The following is a 21,784-nucleotide window of genomic DNA, read 5'->3' as shown; positions in this document are numbered from 1 at the left end:
ATCACAGCCTGGCATGGAGGCTCCAATGTGCAGGGTCGCAAGAGGCTGCAGAGGGTTGTAGACTCAGCCAGCTCCATCACGGGCATAACCCTCCCCACCATCGAGGACATATTCAAGAGGCAGCGCCTCAAGAAGGCAACATCCATCATTAAGGACCCTTACCATCTCGGACATGCCCTCTTCTCATTACTACCATCAGGGAGGAGGTTCAGGAGCCTGAAGACTCTCACTCAACAATTCCGAAACAGCTTCTTTCCCTCCGCTATCAGATTTCTGAACAGTCCATGAACACTACCTCACTGATTATGTTTTTTGCACTATTTATTTATTTTGTAATGTATAGTTTTTTTATGTGTTTGCACTGTACTGCTGCCACAAAACAACAAATTTCACATCATATAAGACAGTGATAATAAACCTGATTCTGATTCTGAGATATCACTGGACAGATTCTCAATCCTGGGTTCAAGCCCCAGTTTAGAACTTGGCCCATTATTCAATTGCACATCATTGCTTGAAATGGAGGGGTGCCTTTTGTGGAGGTGCTGTTTTTCATTAAAATCAGGACTAGTTGGATCTATTTGTTGGCCATGTTGGATAGCAGGGCTTATTAAGACTCCTTTTTTGGCAAACAGAATCCAAAACTTTATTCTCAAAGTCCAAGGTAAAACAAGGTAAATGGACAATCTCTTGCACTGTTCATCATGCCTCTCACTAATAGCATCTTTTGGAAATTCATCTTGAGTAGTCTGCAGTACAAAATCCATTTCCCGACAATGTAGTGTTGAACTAAGCCCTTCAACTTCTATCTACTTTTTTAGACCTACAAGCAAACGCATCCTAATAAAAAAAACCTTTCCTTTGTGTCAGGCTTAAAAAACGGTATTTGAATATGCGGATTAACTTTACAGCTCTGCAGGATGGCCCTGTGGGACAGCACTGAAGGGTTGGTGATTTGCTCAAGCAAATAAATAATAGTGACAGAGTTATACAGCAGGGAAACAGGCCCTTCAGCCCAACTCATCCATGCTGACCAAGTTGCTTATCTGAGCTCGTCCTATTTGCCTGTGTTTGGTCTATATTCCTCCAAGCTTTTCTAATCTATGTACCTGTTTAAGTGACTTTAAATGTTATAATTGTACCTACCTCTACCACTTCTTCTGGCAGCTCGTTCCATACACCCACCACCCTCTGTTAAAAATTTGTCCCTCAGGTCCCCTTTAAATCTTTCCTCTCTCATCTTTAACCTATGCCCTCTAGTTTTAGACTCCCTTGTGAAAGAGACTGTGACCATCCACCTTATCTGCGCCCTCTGCCATCAGATTTCTGAATGGTCCATGAACCCATGAACACCACCTCATAATTCCTTCTTTTTGCACTATTTATTTTTGTGGAGACACAAGAGACTGCAGATGCTGAAAGTCAGGAGCAACACACAAAAAGCTGGAGGAACTCAGTGGGTCAGGCAGCATCTGTGGAGGGAAATGGACACTCGATGTTTTGGGTCGAGATCCTTCATCATGACTTGTTACAAGCCAGGTTGCTACCTGGTGAGTGTCCCTTTAAGGCACCTGGACAGTAGTGTAGGTGTGTGTGTGTGTGTGTGTGTGTGTGTGTGTGTGTGTGTGTGTGTGTGTGTGTGTGTGTGTGGCTTTATCTGACTACTGCGAGTGAAAATAAAGACTGTAACTTGAGTGTACTGGCAGTTGCACAGAGAGATGAAGGGAGAGAGAGAGAGAGATGAAGGGGAGAGAGAGAGAGAGATGAAGGGGAGAGAGAGAGAGAGAGACGAAGGGGAGAGAGAGAGAGAGACGAAGGGGAGAGAGAGAGAGAGAGAGACGAAGGGGAGAGAGAGAGAGAGACGAAGGGGAGAGAGAGAGAGGGGAGAGGGAGGGAGAGGGAGGGAGAGAGAGAGGGGGGGAGAGAGAGGGGGAGAGAGAGGTGGGGAGAGAGAGGTGGGGAGAGAGAGGTGGGGAGAGAGAGGTGGGGAGAGAGAGGTGGGGAGAGAGAGGTGGGGAGGGAGAGAGGGGGAGGGAGAGAGGGGGAGGGAGAGAGGGGGAGGGAGAGAGGGGGAGGGAGAGGGGAGAGAGAGGGGGAGAGAGAGAGGGGAGGGGGGAGAAAGAGAGGGGAGAGAGAGGGAGGGGGAGAGAGAGGGGGAGAGAGGGGGAGGGAGAGGGAGAGAGAATGTATGGATTTTTGGAACAATCTGTGGAGTCCACTTTATCGTTAACCTGTACTGGAAAGCAGGTATATCTGTGGGTGGCCACATATCGAGTGCTCTTGGTGTGGCAGATACTTCGGAACAAAGCAATGGAGATCTTCGGTGATTGAGGTGTCATATGGGTTCCATCGTGGAATTTGTGGAATTCGTAAACTCCTTCTCTCTGTATTCTCTCTACATTCTTCCGTGGTTTTCAGAAGCCTTTTCTCATTGTATTGCTTCATGACTTGCTGAACTGAACATTGAGAACTATTCCTAGACTTGGGGGTTTGGGAACTTGCCACACACACACACTTCGGGTTTATTTTGGGGTCAACCTTTAATATCTAATGTTTTTACTTCTCTTATTATTACAAGTAGCTATTAATAAATAGATTCTAACATTTATACATGGCTCATTGTGTTTCTATTGTTGCTGGTACGTAACAGACTCATTTCTGTAATTTATAGTACCTTCATGTCTTTTCCATGTACTGCTGCTGCAAAACAACAAATTTCATGTCTTTTAAGTCGGTGATTATAAATTTGATTCTGATTCTGCCCCTTATGATCTTATAAACCTCGATAAGCTCACCCCTCAGCGCTCCAGGGATATAAGCCCAAGCCAATGCCCCTCCTTATCCCTCAAGCATCACTGGCAGTGGCTCACCAGTGAATCCTGGAAGGGGCTGAGAGGAAATTGCCAACAATCTCTGGGACTTCTAATGATCTGGGAGTGGTGGAGTGCTTGTCACACTCCATTTTCAGCTAACTTTTGTTCTTGATCCTCTCAGGATCACTGGTCATGCCATACATGGACTGAAATGAAAATCAAAAAATCCACAGAAGCTGCTAATCTGACATTAAATCAGCAGATGCCGGAAACACTCAGCAGGTCAGGCAGCATCTATGGAGAAGCTGTTTTAGGTCCAGGAGCCTTTGTCAGAACTTATCAGAACTGGGGAAGAGAGGAAGCAAGTTAGTAAATGTAGCAGTTAGCATAACGTTATTACAGCGCCAGCAACCCGGGTTCAATTCCGGCCACTGTCTGTAATGAGTTTCTACATTCTCCCCATGTCTATGTGGGTTTCCTCTGGGTGCTCCAGTTTCCTCCGGGTGCTCCAGTTTCCTCCCACATTCCAAAGATATACAGGTTAGGAAGTTGTGGGCATGCTATGTTGGCGCCAGAAGTGTGCTGATACTTGCAGGCTGTCCCTAGAACACTCTACACAAAAGATGCATTTCACTGTGTGTTTCGATGTACGTGTGACTAATAAAGATATCTTATCTAAAGAGTTTTTGTGTAGTCTGGCTTGCTGGGCATGTCCCACAGCCTTACCATTAGCAACACATTACACAGGCAAAGAAGGTTCACCTGATCCTCACTGCTACCCAACTGCCACATGTTCATCCAGTCTCAGTCCATCCATATCACACCCCACCCCCATCCTTCCCCCACCTTCTCTGCTATCTAGAGCTAGTTTGTTTTCTTTCTTTCACAGTTCTGATGAAGGGTCCCAGATCTGAAACATTAGCTGTTTTATTTTCCCTTTCCATGGGCAGTTTCCAGCATTTTCTGGGTTTTATTTCACACACGGACTCAGCTACCAGGAGAGAGACAGTTGCATTGCAGTGACAGGCAATGTGAAGTTGCTTCTAGTCCTTCACAAAAAAAGACCCTCAGGAAAGGGAATAAACAGAATGCCTCACTTCCAGAAAAGTTCCATTCCTCGTTCCAAAAAATAATTTAAAAATTGCAGAATACGTCATTTGCTTTTGTAGGTATATTTTAGAATGTGCTCTTTCAAGAATTATTGCTGCATATAAATGTAGCAGGAGGAGGAAAAGAAGTTAGGTTTTTTGAAACCCTTAGCTCAAATTAGAAACACATTGAGAAAACTGCACTGGAAGACTATTTTAGTTCACTAATTGTTAGGAAGGTATTCTGTCACAGACATGTGTAATGAAAGGCAATTGGCCATGAAGCCACAAGGAGAATTATTTTAGACAAAGGAAAAGGGTTTAGATAAGGAAAAGATATCCTTGCTTCTGAGCAAAATAGTTGATTATCCAAAGGTCCAAAACAATAACCTAAAGGACAGAAGGTAAAAAAAATGATAAATGAAATGAATTGTGAAGTTATAAATGTGACAAATTTGGACAATGCAATTACTTTAAAGAAAGGAAATGAACTTAAGTTATGGCACTTTCGAAGAAGAGGAGTCAGTATTTGACCCCAGTTGAGTGCCTCGTGTGCAGTCAAATGCTTAATTAAGACATATATTAGAATAAGTCTGATAGACAGTTGTTGAACGCAGGACTAGCTGGATTTATTTAGTGGATATAGAAGATCTAAATTAAAATGGCAAGGACTTTTGACTAATAATATGTTAATGTTTGATTTGATCCAGAGCTTAACACAAATGTATAGTTTAATTTATTTTATACAGTGAGGTATTATATTCAATCTTACCTAGCAGATTATCCAGAGGATGATGTTTTGCAAGCATACATTAATGCAAAATTAAACTATAGACTGTTCAACAGTGGAAAATGTTTGTAAACATCTCAGGTAGCATACTACATGTAGTTTTTTTCTTTTTAATACAGCTGTCAAACTGGTTTTCCTTCCAGTTCTCCCTGACCTATCATTCAAAAACTCACTTCCATTTCTCAAAAAACAAAATAATCCCTGTGTTCATAAAGCCTTAAATTTGATAAAAACCAAAGGGCTGCAGATGCTGATAATGGAAATAAATTTAGAAATTTCTCAAAATATTCATAGGTTATGCAGCATTCGTGGAAAGAGAAACACAGTTAATGCTTCAGGTCAAAGACTCTTCATAAATTAAGATGTCTTCTTCTCTTTAAATAAGCAACATTATTATCTCATTAAAATATGCATCTTTCCAAATATGTGAGGTGAACACACTGAATAAGTTATTAATACAACATAGAACAGGACAGCACAGTCCACCATGTCGGCACCAACATGATGCCAATCTAAACTAATCCCATTTTCCTGCACGTGGTCCCTCTATACCCTGTCTGTTCACGTAGCTGTCTAAATGCCTCTTAAATGTTGCTATTATATCTGCTTCTTCTACCTTCCCTAGCAGTATATTCCAAGCACCTACCACTTTCAGTGTTAAAACATTTGCCTTACAACTCTTCTTTAAATCCCCCCCCCCCCCCTCACCTTAGAGCCATGTCCTCTAGTATTTGACATTTCCACCCTGGGAAAAAGCTCTGACTATTGACCTTATCTATGGCTCTCATAATAAGGTCACACCTCAGCTTCTGATGCTCCACAAAGAAAATCTATGTTTGTTCAACCTCTCCTTATGGCTAATACACTCCAATCCAATTATTAAATTATCATTTGCCATTCCTGTGAGAAACTTAAGGACAATTCTTAATTTAAAAACCTAAATCAATGATTCAATATTGATGTTTGCGGAAATCACCACTGTGCCCTGAACTAAAAATGGCAAATTCTAATGAGTTGCCTTTCATGCTAATTGAACTGACAAACAATACCCAAAACAGCTGGATCCCACATCCAAGTACAATCTTCCAATAGCAATTTTTGGTAACTCAAAAGTGATGAGAGTTGTTTAGATGGGTAATATATGTTATTTAGGTCCAGCTGTAATGCAGTAAGTGGAACAAAGTTTTTTTTCACACGAGCAAATGATACTTACAGTAGGGGCAGCCAAACACTTCCATTCTCAATCCAATATGACCTTCACCATTCCAGTCCAGTGGTACCAAGCGTATATACCGTGTAACTATTGGATGTTGTAAATCATGCCTCACCACTCCATCTGAATTTGAGTTTCCTGCAAAGGCCTGTGGGTAATAAAGTACAGACTTTTAACCATTAGGCATGAACTCACATTACCTAAAGAGGGAAAGTAGTGATTTAACCAATATTATGAATATTGATATATTTCCAGTACAAACTCAGTGAATAGCATCTAATAATAACTATGTTGCAGTCTACTGACCAATCAGTAACAACATCTTCAAGAAACAAAATCTTATTCAGTGGTTTTGTTTTCTTCAAAAACACTAAATCTTTGAATTCTCAATTAAATTGCCAAAGATGAATTTATTTACTTGCATCATAGCAGTTTCTTTATTATTACCAAAAAAAATGAAAAGCAGCAATTCAATGGACTGAATTGTGCTCAATTTGACCCATTAGCTGTACTCACTCCGCATAATAATCCCATAATCTCTAATTATCTCTAATACAAATGCTAGATATAAAGTACTTGTGAACAAATATTGCTGCAAGCTTGCATCCCTTTGAAGGTTTGTGTCATTTGATTAACTGCTCTCAATGTTGTTGTAACGGTGTTCAATGCGGAAAGTTTCAGAGTCTCTCTGTGTCTATGGATAAAGCCACAATGAGAGTTGCTACCTGACACTGTAATCCTTTCTTATATTTAACATAGCACCCTTGTGGTTAGTTTGCATTGGCAACTGTTTTCCAATTTCTGAGGGAGAGATACTAGCACAGTTCTTACCTGCAGCTGCACCTGGTGACCTCATCCCTTTCACAAGACAGAGTGGGCCAGAAGTGGTGAGCAGGCCTCAGGCAATGGAACCTTAGGACCTGCCCTCAGCACCATATTGACAGCCTTCAGCTCCCGTATCAAGGGCACTTTCATTGTTCTTAAATATCTTTGATACTCAGAGATATTTTTAAAACAGTTAAATGGATTTTAATAACTTTTGAAAGCTAAAATTAAAATGATAAAATAAAAGGCCAGCAAGGCCAATCAAATAAATAGGGCTGTCATCTGTACATCAGCCTTGAGGACTGGTTACTTTATGAAAATGAAGGGAGGAATAAGTGGTTCATTTTCATTTCTGGTTCTCTACTTCTTTCCTTCATGAAGGCATTCCTTAAAACTACTTCCCTATCCAAGTTTTCAGTCATTTATACATACGTGGCTTGGTTTCAAATTTTGTTTGATAAGCAACATATGCAAAAAAAAACTACAGATGCTGCAAATCTGAAATAAAAACAGAAAATGCTGGGCTTGCCGATGATTTCCAGCATCTTCGATTTTTATTTGCTTGATAATGCTCCTTTGAGCAACCTTGAGATGTTTTGCAGTGCAATGAGCTAAAATTAATAAAACTTATTTTAAGTAAATGAATCCGTGCGCTGATTCATAACCTGCATTATCTTAGTAAACCCTTACTCAGCCCACCTTCTGGAAGTCGACAGAAACACAGGTGGAGATGTTTCTGAGGTTGCATACCTCGAACACTGCTTGACTATAGCTATCTAAGATTTAAGATATCTTTATTAGTCACATGTACATCAAAACACACAGTGAAGTGTACCTTTGCATAGAGTGTTCTAGGGGCAGCCCACAAGTGTTGCCACCCTTCCAGTGCCAACACAGCATGCCCACAACTTCCTAACCTTTACGTCTTTGGAATGTGGGAGGAAACTGGAGCACCCGGAGGAAACCCACGCAGTCATGGGGAGAACGTACAAACTCCTTACAGACAGCGGCTGGAATTGAACCTTGGCCGCTGGCTCTGTAATAGCGTTGCGTTAACCACTATGCTACCGTGCCGACCTCTTGTAGTCCATGTGCCTGTCGTAACCTAGTATCAGTCATTCAAGAATTGACAGGATTGTTTAAATGTTTTTAACATTTACTTTATTCAATTTTCAGTAACCTGAGGAAGAATCTTTTATTTTGTATTCAGTATCTGAATTTCTGTGACTTGGTGGAATCAATCCACAGGTCAGTAGCTGTAGACGGTGATTCATCTGACAATGACCTAGCTTTGTTCGGTTGCTCGCAAATGACTAGTTGTTGACTGCTGATTGCTTACATATGATACACTTCTGTCGTGCCTGCACTTTGATCAGCTTAATCGCTTTTCTCAGTTGGTTTTCCTTTTGCTGACATATTAATTAATGGGAGTGTATTTTTGTCATCTTTTGAGGATCAATTTTCTGTTTGTTCTTGCTATGACTTGAATTTTAATGTCTTTTGCCAATGGCACAGAACTGACACTCAAAATTATCCTTGTAATGTATTGAAGGCCCTTCAGGTGACCAGATAGGAGAAGATACTCTGTGCTGCAAACATGTGCCTATTTTAAAGAGCATCAATAGATCTGTGACACCAATCTGCAGCAGATATTTGAGTAAGCTAATAACTTAGTAACCAGAATACCAGTTTCTTAATTACACAATAGTTGGTTCAAGTCACACTTCAGAGACCTGACTATAGAGTCATGGAGTTGAACAGAATAGAAGTATTTGTCCCACTGTGTCATTGCTGACCATCATGCCTATCTATACAAATCCCACTTGCCTGTATTAATTCCATATCCTTCTTTGCATTGCTCATTCAAATAAATATGTTGTTACTGTTCCTGCCTCTACCACCTCCTCTGGCAGCTCATTCTAGATACCAACTACTCTTTGTGTGAAGGTAATTGCCTTCTGATCTCCTTTAAACCTCCTCCCTCTCACCTTAAACCTATGTTCTCCAGTTTTAGACACCTCCCATGTAAAACAGATACTGGCTATCTACCCTATTTATGCCTCTCATAATTCTAAATATCTCTATTATGTCACCTCTCAGCCTCCTTCGCTCCAGGGAAAATGGACCCAGTCTATCCAATCTCTCCTTCGAACTCAAGCCCTCCAATCCAGGCAATATCCTCGTGAAACTTTTCTGCACCCTCTCCAATTTAATCATGTTGACGTTCTAGTATGGAAGAGAGGGGAATGGTGCCACGTTTTGGAGCCCCAAAGAAACTGTTCTCTCAGGTGTTTGTAAAAGATCTCATGGGACTAGTAAAAGATCTCATGTAACCACGTAACCCACTTTCAATAAAAATGATCATTTGCTCATTGGATTAAGCTGTTGTCACTTGTATCTCATTGGATGCCCCGATTGCCAGTTTTATTTTGTGGCCATGCAACTGATAATGTGCTGCTGGCCTTGACACAGTGGCCATTGCACAAGGTGGAGCAGGATGTGAGCAGTCAGTAGGCTGCAGATGGCCAAAATCTAATACCCTACCCATGGAGACAATGGCCTTCTGAATATAGGTGACATTTGGAAATAGTTGAAAAACAGCCAAATTATTAATAAAAACATTAAAAAGGAGCATTGAAGGTATAAAAATAAAAATTTAAAGCTGCATTTAACCTAATTAAAGAGATTAATATCGAATTAAGGTAACATTTTATTGAAATGTCAGCAAATGAATGGGGTTGCGTTCGATGTACGAGCTTTGGGTGGAACAGAGGTCAGTTCCAAAGTGTATGCAGCCCCTCAGCTCATCTTGTTACAGAATGTTCATTCTGTGATGTGTCTGGTCTGATACAGAAGGTCAGATATGCTGCCATTTGACCTCCAGCACCTTCCCCACTCGATCACAGCAATGCGCAGGTCCACAACATGCTGACACACACACACACACACACACACACACACACACACACACACACACACACACACACACACACACACACACACACAAACACTGCAGTTAGCCAGCAATTCTGTACAGAACTGCCAGCCAGCCATCACCACAATCTACTGCTCTTCGTGGGAGTTTGCTGCATGAATATTGGCTGCCATGCTCTGTAAATTACATCAGACCATACATCAAAAGTGCTTCATTGACTCTAATGCACTCTGGAATGTCCTGGGGCCATGAAAGATGCTTTTTTAACTGAAAGTCTTCTTCTCTCTTTAAAAATCACATAGTTTTTCTATGTAATGTGGCGTGAAACCATCAGTCATCATTTTAACTACCCATCCAGCGCTATTCGTGCCTGGATAAAAAACATTATAATGGTTAGATAGCTCCTTTAAATTATGCTTTTCTCCTCTTTTACCACTGAGTGCACAAGCAGCAGGTCACAAATATTGAACTGTATCAATATTAGTTAAAAATAAAATGCAGATTCATGTGAAATTTGACAAGACTAAATAAATATCAGTTAATAAGCTTTAAATAGTAATATTGATTGCAATTAAATAATATTCCAAGAAAATCTGATGACGTCTGTAAATGGCAATTTTCAAGACCATCTTTTTCACGTATCTTTGGATCACCACATGCCAAATGAAAAATAAAAACAAACATATGTGATGCTATACTGATAATATTTATTAGCAAAATATTACTGGTTTGATAATATATATTGTGACCCTTTTATTGATGTTAAATTTTTGGCCCACATGTGGTATTACTTTGAAATAAATTCAACAACAATTTCTAGAGTGTGAACACATGCATTACGCACACAAACTAAAGGCTATTATCTGAGCTAAGCTGCTTGTCCTTAGGCTGTAATGCACCTTGTCAGCAGAATCCCTGCAGGCATGAACATCCTGTACTTACCCACAAATTACACACTAACCATACAAGAGCAACTTAGACATTCAAGTATAAATTAACTTTTAATAGGGACATGGATATGGCAGACTGGTTAAGTTGCCCCAACTAGTAACCCAGAGGCCTGAGCTAACAATCCAGAGACCCGAGTTCAAATCCCACCATAGCAGCTATGGAATTTAATTCAATTAATAATCCAGAACACACTCTGTCAAGGTTGCTTTACATGTTACACACCATTCCTGACTTGAAACTGCATCACTATTCCTTCATTGTTGTTGGTCTAAAACCTGGAATTCCCCTACCACCCTACCAACAGGGCTGTGCAAGTATCTTCACCAGGACTGCTGGGGTTTGAGGAGGTTGCTCATCAACACCTTTAGAGATCGCCAGTGACATCCGCATCTTGAAAAAATGAAAGAAATACTGGCAAACAATCTCTTTGGCTCTGAAAGTTTCATTTCACAAGTGTAGAGCTCATTCCTTCTAAACTTACTAAGTTTGGGAGATTTAATTTTTTTTTTACTTTTTCCTCATCTTTTTGAGCTCGCATTTCTTTCTCTCCATGTCAATTTCCATATTTGAGTAAAGGTTAATTTATGCTTCCCTTTTTTACTTCCTTTGATTATATTTTGATAGAATGCTTTCATGCATTAATCAAGAGAATTTTATTGACATACCAGTTGCTAAACATGATCATGTACTTTATGGTGCATATAGCACACTTCCCATTCTTCATTCTACATCCTGAACATGCATCATGATGTCAAAGTGTACATCCCAGTTGAATCCACTTATCCGAAATTTTGTTATGCACACACGGGAGGCATGTATGTTGTGCAGGCTTCAGGCACTGAAGCAGATCTTAACAGATGGATAGAAGCTTACTTTGGCATTAGTATTAGGGTTTGACACTACCTGAGCTTTTGTCAAGAAGTTTGATGCATATCTATTCCTCCAGTTAAATTCGTTAGTGATTGCCCGCAACATAACTCCTTCCTGCTGATGCCCTTAACAGTTCTTCGCATTGCTCCCCGAACACTTTTCAGTGCTTCTCCTGATCACCTTCCAGCTAACCTAATTATCACCCCTGCTCACCTCCAAGGTTTGATCGGCCAACAATGGTCCATTAATTTCCCCAGCATTATTCGCCCCCAAACTCCTCCACAGATAACAAGGACTTAGTGTAACATCTGAGCCAGATGCCAAACTTCCAGGATTTCAGAACCATCATCTAGATACTTGATTGGCAGAGTTTTACTGCACTTGTGCTTCTCTGAAATACCTCAGGACATTTTTTCTGGTAAAAAGTGCAACATAAATGCGATTGTTTTTGTGCAGTCAAAAAAGAATTACTCCAAATTATTAAAGATATTTACTAACACAAGTTGGAAATTGCCGTCCTCACAAATGCTACTGATCCGCTCTAGAGGGCACCCCATTAGCTCAGAAATAAGAATACAAATCAGACGCAGGAGAAGCCATTCCAAAGAACATGAGAAACAGGAGCTGGAGTCAGCCTGTTAGCCTCTCAAGCCTGGTCTGTTATTCAGTAAGCTCACTGTACCACTGCCCCACTGCTCTATGTACCTGGATTCAACCTTGACTCATGGTGCTGTCTGTGTGGAGTTTGTATGTTGTCCCTGTGACCAATGGGCTTCCATCAGGTGGTTCTGTTTCCTCCTCCTTCCCTGAGATGTGACGGTTGATAAGTTAATTGTCCGCTCTAAATTACCACTTGTGTAGCTGAGAAGTAGGAGAATCAGTGGGGATTTTGTGGGCATGTGTAAGAGAATAGAATACAGGGCTACAGAGAAATTAGGAACAGGGAATGAAACTGATAGATTTGGCCTGCTGGGAGCCAGCATAGACCCAATGGATTGAATGGCTTCCTTCCATGTCATAATAAATAAGTAAACGTTATTTTCCCACTCTCTCTCCATACCCCTCGACTCCATTGTGATTGTGTATCAATTTCTGCCTTGAATTTATTCCATAATCACAGGTCTCTGAGATAGAGAATTCTGAATAGTCACTATCCTCTGAGAGAATCAGAGAGAATTCTCACAATCCTCTGTAGGGGCGGCACAGTAGTGTAGCGCCAGAGACCCGGGTTCAATTCCCGCTGCTGTCTTTAAGGAGTTTGTACGTTCCCCCCATGTCTGCATGGGTTTCCTCCAGGTGTTCTGGTTTCCTCCCATATTCCAAAGATGTACAGGTTAGGAGCTGTGAGCATGCTATGTTGGCATCGGGAGAATGGCAACACTTGCGGGTTGACCCCAGCACATTCTCAGTAATGCAAAAAGATGCATTTCACTGTTTGTTTCGATGTACACGTGACTAATAAATAAATATCTTATCTTATCTTGAGAAGAAATTCATCCTTGTATGTCCATTCTGAAACTATGCTGTCTATTTCTGACAACGCTGATTAGGAGAAAACACCCTCCCAGCATCCACCTGTCAATGATTCAATGAGATCACCTCATATTCTTCTCTACTCCAATGAGTATAGGTTCATCTTCAGAAGTCAAACCATTCATCCTAGGAATGAACCTGATGAGACCTCCTCTGCACCTCTACCAGTGCAATTATATTCTTCCTTAGAAACAGAGTCTAAAACTGTACTTGAGGTGCAGACTCACCAGTGCCCTGTAAAGTTGCATCAAAACTTCTCTACTTTATGGAGCATGCCCCTTGCAATGAAGGCCAGCATTCAAATAGCTTCCCCAATTACTTGCTGTACCTGCATGTCAACCATTTGTATTTCATGCACCAAATCCAAGATTCCTTTGCTATGTTCTGTAGGTCTACTCCATTAAATTATTTGATCTTTCATTCCTCCTTCCAAGGTGAACATCCTCACATCTTCCCACATTATACTCTATCTGCCAATATACAGTATGCCCACTCACTTAACTTTTCTAAATTTCTTTGCAGGCTTTTTATGTCCTCGTAGCTTGATAACCCGCCTATTTTTGTATCAAAGGCAAATTCAGCTATGATATACATAGCACTTCAACCACATCATCTATGTATATTGTAAAGAGTTAAGAGCCCAAAACTGATCCAATGGAATCTGACCAGTTACAGTTACCAATCTGAAAATGATTCATGTATCCTAATGCTCTGCTTTCTGTTTGTCAGTTAATTCCCTAACCATGCCATTATATTAGCTTTAACCCTTAGCATTCTTATCTTGTGCACTATGTGGCACCTCACTGATTGCCTTCTGGAAATCCGAATACACTAAAACTACTGGCTCCCCATTATCCACCTTGCTTGCTAGATTCTCAACATCTCTAGCAAACTTGTCAAATGCAATTTCCATTTCACTAAATCCCATTGAATTTGCTTGATTGTCTTATGATTTTCTAAACGTTCTGCTATTACCTCCTTAAAAACGGATTCCAGCATTTTCCCAATGACAGATGTTGGGCGAGCTGCCCTGGAGTTTCACGCTTTCTTTCTCCCTCTTTCCTTCGGGAGTGGCATTATATTTGTAGTTTTCCAATCCTTTGAGGGACACTCTATCATCTCCATTTTTTTAATATAATAATCCTTGGCTGGGCTACTAAAATTGTCACTTATCTCTGCACCTTTCAATTTTCTTTCAATTTGGTACCATTCTTAACTTCCTTAGTTGGTCACTTCCACTCTTCTTTCCTACTGGAATATGCTTTAGATGAGATTTTATGAAACATTTCCCAAAATACTGATTTACCATCTTACTCTTTTTTCTGAGTTCACTTTAGCCAACTCTGTCCTCATGCTATTGATATGAGGACATAGTTGGTTAAAGTGGACTGAGTTCTCACCCGCTAACTGAATTTGAAATTCTACCATGCTGTTGATCACTCTTTCTTTGGGGATCCATTACTATGAGATCATGAATTAATCTTGTCTCATTACACTATACCAGTCTGCTTTCTGATTGGTTACTCAACATATTGCTCTAAGAAAACATCCTGAACACACATAACAGATCATCCTCAAGTCTACCCTTCCCAATTTGTTTTGTTCAATCTATATGGTGATTAAATTCTCATATTGCACAAAGTTATTGCAGTACTTTTCTTATAAGCCCCCATTATTTCTTGATTTATGCTCTGTCCTACAGTATGACTACAATTAGGAGTCCTGCGTACTACTCCCATCAGTGACTTCCTATTGTTACTATTACGTATCCCTCAATTTGACCCTCTTTGACCCTCTATCTTCGGCCTCTGAATCTATATGGTACCATGGTTCCATCCTTTACTAACAGACCTGCAATGGTTCCATCTTTTACTAGCAGACTACCCCAGCTCCTTTTCCTTTCTGCCTATCAAATGCCCCTTAATTTTCAGTTCCATCTTTGGTCACCTTACAACCACATCTTTATTATGGCAATTTATTCATAGCCATTTATTTCTATTTGTTCCATCCACATCTTATTACAATTACTGTGTGAATTCAGACAAAGAGCCTTTAATTTTACCTTATAATTTTTCCTCACCCTTAAGCTTATGCATTTTGCTCCTTCTTAATTCATTCTGGTTAACGTTAGCCTGATTGTTACCTTGCACTGTTGCCTATTCCTTTATCTTCCTTAATACTTCCTCCCCTGTCTTCTCTTGCCAGCTCAGCATATCTCCCTCCTGATTCTACAGTCAGCTTCCCATCACCCTGCCAGGCAGGTTCAATCCCTCTCCAACAGCACTAGCCAACAATCCCATGAGGATGTTGGCCCCTCTTGCTTACTCCATCATTCACCAAGATCATGGCTGATCTTTGACCTCAGCACCATTTTCCTGCACTAACTCCATATTCCTTGATTTGCTTTCTATTTGCTTAATCACGACTGGCAGTTTGAAAGTCTAGGTAAGTGAGCCTTTCCAGCATTGTGAGGCTACTGTAATTCATGTCAAGCACAATTACTGTCTTAAAATGTTATTTTTAAGCCAACTCAAACATTTTGCTGAACACTTAAGTTTAAAATACCAGAAAATGGTCACCATGCTAACATTATTATACCTGGTTTAATTTACTCTACTGTAAATAAACTTTAAATTTAACACTAACTGTAAAGAAACAAATGTTACAGGCAAGCTCATTGAGAGGGGCATACTATTGTCTCTTAACGCTGACTATAGTGTAATTTGTAGCTAAGCTTGCACTTAAATGTATGGCTCTCTTCAACCAAATTCAAATTGTCTTATGAAGTGCTTTCAAAACATTTTATTGTGGCATATGATCTCCAATTTTAAGCTTATTTCTGAAAACATATTCGTGCTTGTGGCAATGAACCTGTTTTTGATTAAATGCTTATTAAATTAAAGAGAACTGCAGCTTCTCCTCAACGTAACTACATGATTATCAAGCAGTAAGATGCAGTTCGACACTTCATAGCAGAAAGATGACATTCCGATTAGCTCCTGTAAACCATGCAAGTTAAAATACAGAGGTTATTTCAGTACTAAAAGTAGTTTTGTGTGCAAAATAATACACCTTCTATATGCTCTTCCTTTGGTCAGTAATTTTCTACCCTTACTCATTCTACCAAAGTGCTAGTTTATACAGAGATATAATTCCACTGAGTCCCAATGTTTTACTTCTCCACCGACCAAACATAAACCATGACAGAAAGTGGTGAATCCTGTCCTTTCATAAGATACATCACTGGTGACAGAGGAAATTGCCTCACCTTTTCCTGTCCCCAAATAATGCCCTCAGGTCTATCTGAGAGGGCTAAAGGAGCCTCAATTTAATGCTTCCTCTGAAAAGAGCAACCTTTGACAATGCAGTACTCCTTCAGTTCTTCATTGAAAGATCAGCCTAAGTTACATGTTAGCATTGATGTACTCGGATTCAAAAATCATGACTTCTGACCAGAATACTACCATTAAAACAGCCGTGATGTTTTAAAGTATGTAAAGTGCTCTTAGATCACAAAGTTTTGAAGACCTGAGTTCAGCTTTTGTAAGATTAAAGCACTAACTTCATCCAACTAGAACATATCCTGAATTGTGTCCTCTTCACCACCAATTAATAACATTACTCTTCTGATCATTCATAGTATCTCAATGACACCACAATGGACCTTTTCATGTTAACAATATTTCACTGAGTTCAGAGCTGTCATCACCAGAGAAGCATATTCCAAAAATAAGATTATAAAGAGAAATTACACAAACTTGGCTTGCGTCCCCTGGCATACAGAAAGCAAACAAGTGTTTTGACAGATATATTTTGATTCTGAAAGCAAGATATTTCTTCCACTAGCGGGATACTCCAGTACAAGGGAATTTGGAGCCTGTCCATTCAGGGAAGGGACACCCCTTCACACAAAATGTGGCAGAAATGTGGAACTCTCTCCCATAAAAAGTGGATACCAGTTGAATCAGTAATTTTAAGTTTGGAAGCAATTCTTTTTTTTCAGGTGAATAGAGCTAAGATACAGATCAGCCATGATCTCAATTAATGGCTTTATCGGATTAATGGCCTGTACTTATGTTCCTAAAATTTGGGAGTTAGGTAACCATGACACAAGATTCATGATTAAAAATTATGGCTGAGGGGTAATAACTACTTGAGAAAGTCAAAATGTGGCTGACTACTGTAAACCGAGACACAAGAAATTCTGCAGATGCTGGAATCTGGAGCAATCCGCAAAAAGTGCTGGAGAAACTCAGCAGGTCAGGCAGCATCTATGGAGGGAAATAAATAGTCAATGTTTCAGGCTGAGACCCTTCTGGCTTCTGCCCTCTTCCTTTCCAGTTCTGAAGAAGGGTCTCGGCCTCAAACATCGACTGTTTATTTCCCTCCATAGATGCTGCCTGATCTGCAGAGTTTCTCCAGCACTTTTTGTGACTACTGTCAACTACTGTTTTCTTAGTATTTTGGGATACAGTGCACAGAAGAAAAAGGGGATACAGATTTAGGAGACAGATCTGGCATGATGCCATTGAGTGGTGAAACAGGCTCAAGTAACCAACTGGCCCATCCCAGTTCTTTTGATCATCTTACACCAACAGATACAGCCAAATATGTTCTTTTCTTAATTGCTGGTGGAAATGTTTCCTTAAAACATATCATAAAGACCCACAAAACAGAGAGCAATATTAACTGGAAACTACTATTGAGTTTCATTTCAATGTAATGGCTAGAACTTAGGCATTGCTGATAATTTTGTTTGGTTGCGGGTCAGGAACCAGAACATAAAGAAAAGCCTCTGCTTACGCCCTTTTAATTGGATTTTCAAACATTTCTTGTAGTAGATGAAGAAAGGAGGCCATCGGTGATAGGACTGGCTTTAATATATAGGTTGTGAAATGACAAAATGCAAAATATAAAACAGGACAAGGTGTTGTTTTGTGATTGTAATAATGGCTTCAGTGCTGCGAAAATCACTTCTCAACTATTTCTGTGTATATTAAGGAAACAATGAGGTACTTGGATATATTTTAGAAACAATCTGAAAAGGTTTTCTTGAAGTTTCAATAGAGTTCAATCACATACCATTGGCTTTCAATGACATTATCACTGTCGAATTCCCACTTTCATCCTGGGTGTCAACTTTGATCAAAACCTTACATAGACATACCAGATACATACTGCAGCTACATGAGCAGGTGAGACACAGGACATTTTGCAGGGAGTAGTCCACAAAGCCGTGCTACCATAAACAAGGTATATCAGGAATGTGATGGAATACGAATGCAACTCCCAACAATGTTCAAGGAGTTATTTCACTACAGTGATTCAAGGTGACAAGCTCACCACTACCTTCACAAAATGCTGGAGGAACTCAGCAGGTCAGGCAGCATCTGTGGAGGGAAATAAACAGTCAACGTTTCGGTTCGAGACCCTTCATCAGGACTGGAAAGGAAGAGGGCATAAGCCAGAATAAGAAGGTCGGGGAAGGGGTAGGAGCGCATGCAGGCAGGTGATAGGGGAGTCCAGGTGAGAGGGTGAAGGTAGGTGGGTGGGTGGGGGAGGGGGGAGATGTAAGAAGCTGAGAAGTGGTAGGTAGAAGAGGCAAAGGACTAAAAAAGGAATCCGGTAGGAGAGGGCAGTGGAGCATGGAATAAAGGGAAGGAGGTGGGTAATAGATGGGCAGGTCATGATGGCGGGGGAAGGGGAAAGACAAGGGGTGAGGGGGCACAGGAATGAGGGAAGACAAAGGGAGGGAGGAGAGAGGAAAAAGAAGGGGTGGGGGAGAAGAGGGGAGGGGTTACCAGATGTTGGAGAACTCGATGTTGAGGCTGTCAGGTTGGACCGCCAACCTGTGCTCCTACCCCTCCCCCGACCTTCTTATTCAAGATTCTGCCCTCTTCCTTTCCAGTCCTGATGAAGGGTCTCGATTCAAAACGTCGACTGTTTATTTCCCTCCATAGATGCTGCCTGACCTGCTGAGTTCCTCCAGCATTTTGTGTGTGTCATGCTCCAGATTCCAGCATCCACAGAATCTCTTGTGTCACCACTGCCTTCATAAGGACGGGCAGGTGTAGGTGATATATAGGTTTCAGTTCCCAATCTCAGTACTGCTTTTGCTAAAATATGCACTTTTATAACATCAAAGAGAAACAATTGGGCTTGGCTTTTGATGCTCATAAGCTTGAAAGATAATTTGCTGGCACACTGTCTAGGCTTCCCTCAAATCTGGAGTAGGGAAGATCTGCCACCTGTTGTGGAAATGTAGCTGGATACATTATTTTAAAATTAGGGAAAAATACACAACCCTTTTCATTATCTATTTGGTAAGGCAGCAGAGAAAACTGCACCCAACCATATTTTGGTTCTTTGACCTCTATATTCTTGCTTCCAATTCATTAACTTCTTCCGAATTCCATGGTGAACAACATGACGCTTTAGGGAAGTGATAAAGCGTGATTATTTCATAAAAATGAATAACTTTTGTTAAATCCATTCACGTTAAACAAATGCATGGCTTTGCCCACAATCTCTTCAATAACTAATAAGACCCCACAGCAATTTCCTTTCTGGCTGCCTCTCTTCATTTCTTATCAACCCCAATGAAGAACATTAGATCTGTCCCTTGCAATATATCAAAGCACATCTGAATTAAACTTCAGTTCTGTTGTAAACAGATTGGTATTGGGATTGGTATTAGTTTATTATTGTCACTTGTACTGAGGTACAGTGAAAAACTTGTCTTGCATACCGATCGTACAGATCAACTCATTACACAGTGCATTGAGGTAGTACAGGGTAAAAACAATAAGAGAATACAGAGTAAAGTGTCACAGTTACAGGGAAGTGCATTGCAGGTAGACAATAAGGTGCAAGGTCAAACAAGGTAGATTGTGAGGTCAAGAGTCCATCTCATTGTATAAGGGAACCATTCAATAGTCTTATCACAGTGGGATAGAAGCTGTCCTTGAGCCTGGTGGTACGTGCCCTCAGGCTCCTGTATCTTCTACCTGATGGAAGAGGAGAGAAGAGAGAATGATCTAGGTGGGTGGGGTCTTTGATTATGCTGGCTGCTTCACCAAGGCAGCGAGAGGTATAGACAGAGTCCATGGAGGGGAGGCTGGTTCCCATAATGTGCTGGGCTGTAGCCACAACTCTCTGCAGTTTCTTGCAAAATTATGATTCACATGGAGCTCCAGGAATCCAATTGAATAATTTTAAGTGCACCCATTTCTGTTTCATTTCCTCTCATGGCAGCCTTAAAAAGCCATCATAGAACAGTTACTGTGGAACCAGGGGGCTAGAATTTATATTGCTAGGCATGGATATATGACATAGGCCACTGCTATCATATTCAATATTTAATACTCGCATGCAAGTGCTTTTTCTATCCAAAATCTAAGCTTTCAGTTTTATGGGTGCAGTTTTAATCATGCTCACTCAGTGGAAGTCAAATAGAAAGACAGCTAGAATTGTTAGAGCAACTTACCCATGCAGGCTTCCTTCCAGCAAGTTGCAATCTAAACTGCTGTACTAAGGTGGCAAGGGTCACAAGTTCACAAAGTAATGGTGCCCTTCTTTAATTATGCATATGGGGATCCAATGATATCGTCAGAATCGAAGTGTGGTTTTAAATAAAGACCCGCTCTTGGCCCTGCTGGACCAACCTAGTGCTGAGCAGAAAAGGAAGAGGAGCCTAAGAGGTAAAACTGGGGCTCATTGGTTTGAAATGGTTAAACTGATTTGCTTTATCCAGCTCAGTTTTCATTATGAAAGGAATTCATTTTAAACCAGTTCATTTACACATTACATCAGGATGGGTTTTGAATCAGAGTGACTTTTAGCTGTGTGCAACTTAAAACCAATGCAGAATGAATCACTCAGCTGAACCTAAATGTAAAATAAATATTTCAGAATTTTTATAGGGCCAATGTGTACATTCAGCAGAGTTGAACTCAATCTCTTGAACTATAATATTATTTGTGTCATCATGTGAGCAAGATTCACATAAATTCAAATTGTTATTCAACAGTCACAAATGCAGAAAATTAGGCTGAATCTACAAAATGTGAGTTTGAATTGGTCTGAATCTGTTGAATGTGAGTGTGAATTGATTTAAGGATTTTCTCTATCCAGACTGCAATGTTTCTTCTTTTCATATTAGCATTTCAGTTATCGGTATTAAATCCCTTTGAATAGATACTTTCAATTCTAAACCTTTTCAGCCTACTACCAGAACACAAGCTCTATTCTCTCATTTCACAGTGACTTGCACCTGAGATACATATGTTAGTTGAGAAGATTTGTTTGAATGAGCACTCAACATAAGCAGGGGTTGCAGCCATTGAACCAAAGCAAGTTTAGAGTTTACTGTGCATGCAACAGTGCCTCACAATAAAAGTTTAAATCAAGGCACAAAGGGCCAGAATTTGCTGACACTGGGTCATTGTCTGCAACCACGTTGAACACACCCTGTCCTGCATTGATGGTCTTATGTCCTTAAGGCAGCATTGGGGTATCCAATAATGTACAGGAGATGTTCTCCCCTAAAACACACCTGACAGCTTTGACAGGTGGAACATCCCCATCCTAGCTTTACCAGCCATCAAAGCTGCAAGGAATTTTATATGTCTCTGAGTAGTCTTGGCACTGAGAGACATGTACAAATAGTAACAAGAGAAAACGTATTTTATAAAATAGTATTTTTTTAATAAAAACGAAATATAATTAACTAAAATACTTCAAATACCAAAAATAAATAAAAATATT

The 21,784-nt window shown here is 40.3% G+C and overlaps 1 protein-coding gene across 1 annotated transcript in view; it reads right to left on the bottom strand.

The window, feature by feature from the left end:
• cntnap2a (contactin associated protein 2a) overlaps positions 1-21,784 on the bottom strand; it is a 1,327,865-nt gene that overhangs the window by 743,485 nt on the left and 562,596 nt on the right. The window contains 1 exon segment of the mRNA XM_052015905.1: positions 5,905-6,052. Within this exon segment, the coding sequence (XP_051871865.1) occupies positions 5,905-6,052 (148 nt within the window).

The sequence above is a fragment of the Pristis pectinata genome, chromosome 5 (genome assembly GCF_009764475.1).
Source record: "Pristis pectinata isolate sPriPec2 chromosome 5, sPriPec2.1.pri, whole genome shotgun sequence".
In the NCBI taxonomy this organism is placed as follows: domain Eukaryota; kingdom Metazoa; phylum Chordata; class Chondrichthyes; order Rhinopristiformes; family Pristidae; genus Pristis; species Pristis pectinata.
Note: the sequence above shows the minus strand (reverse complement) of the source record. Positions and strands in the feature narration are given on the sequence as shown.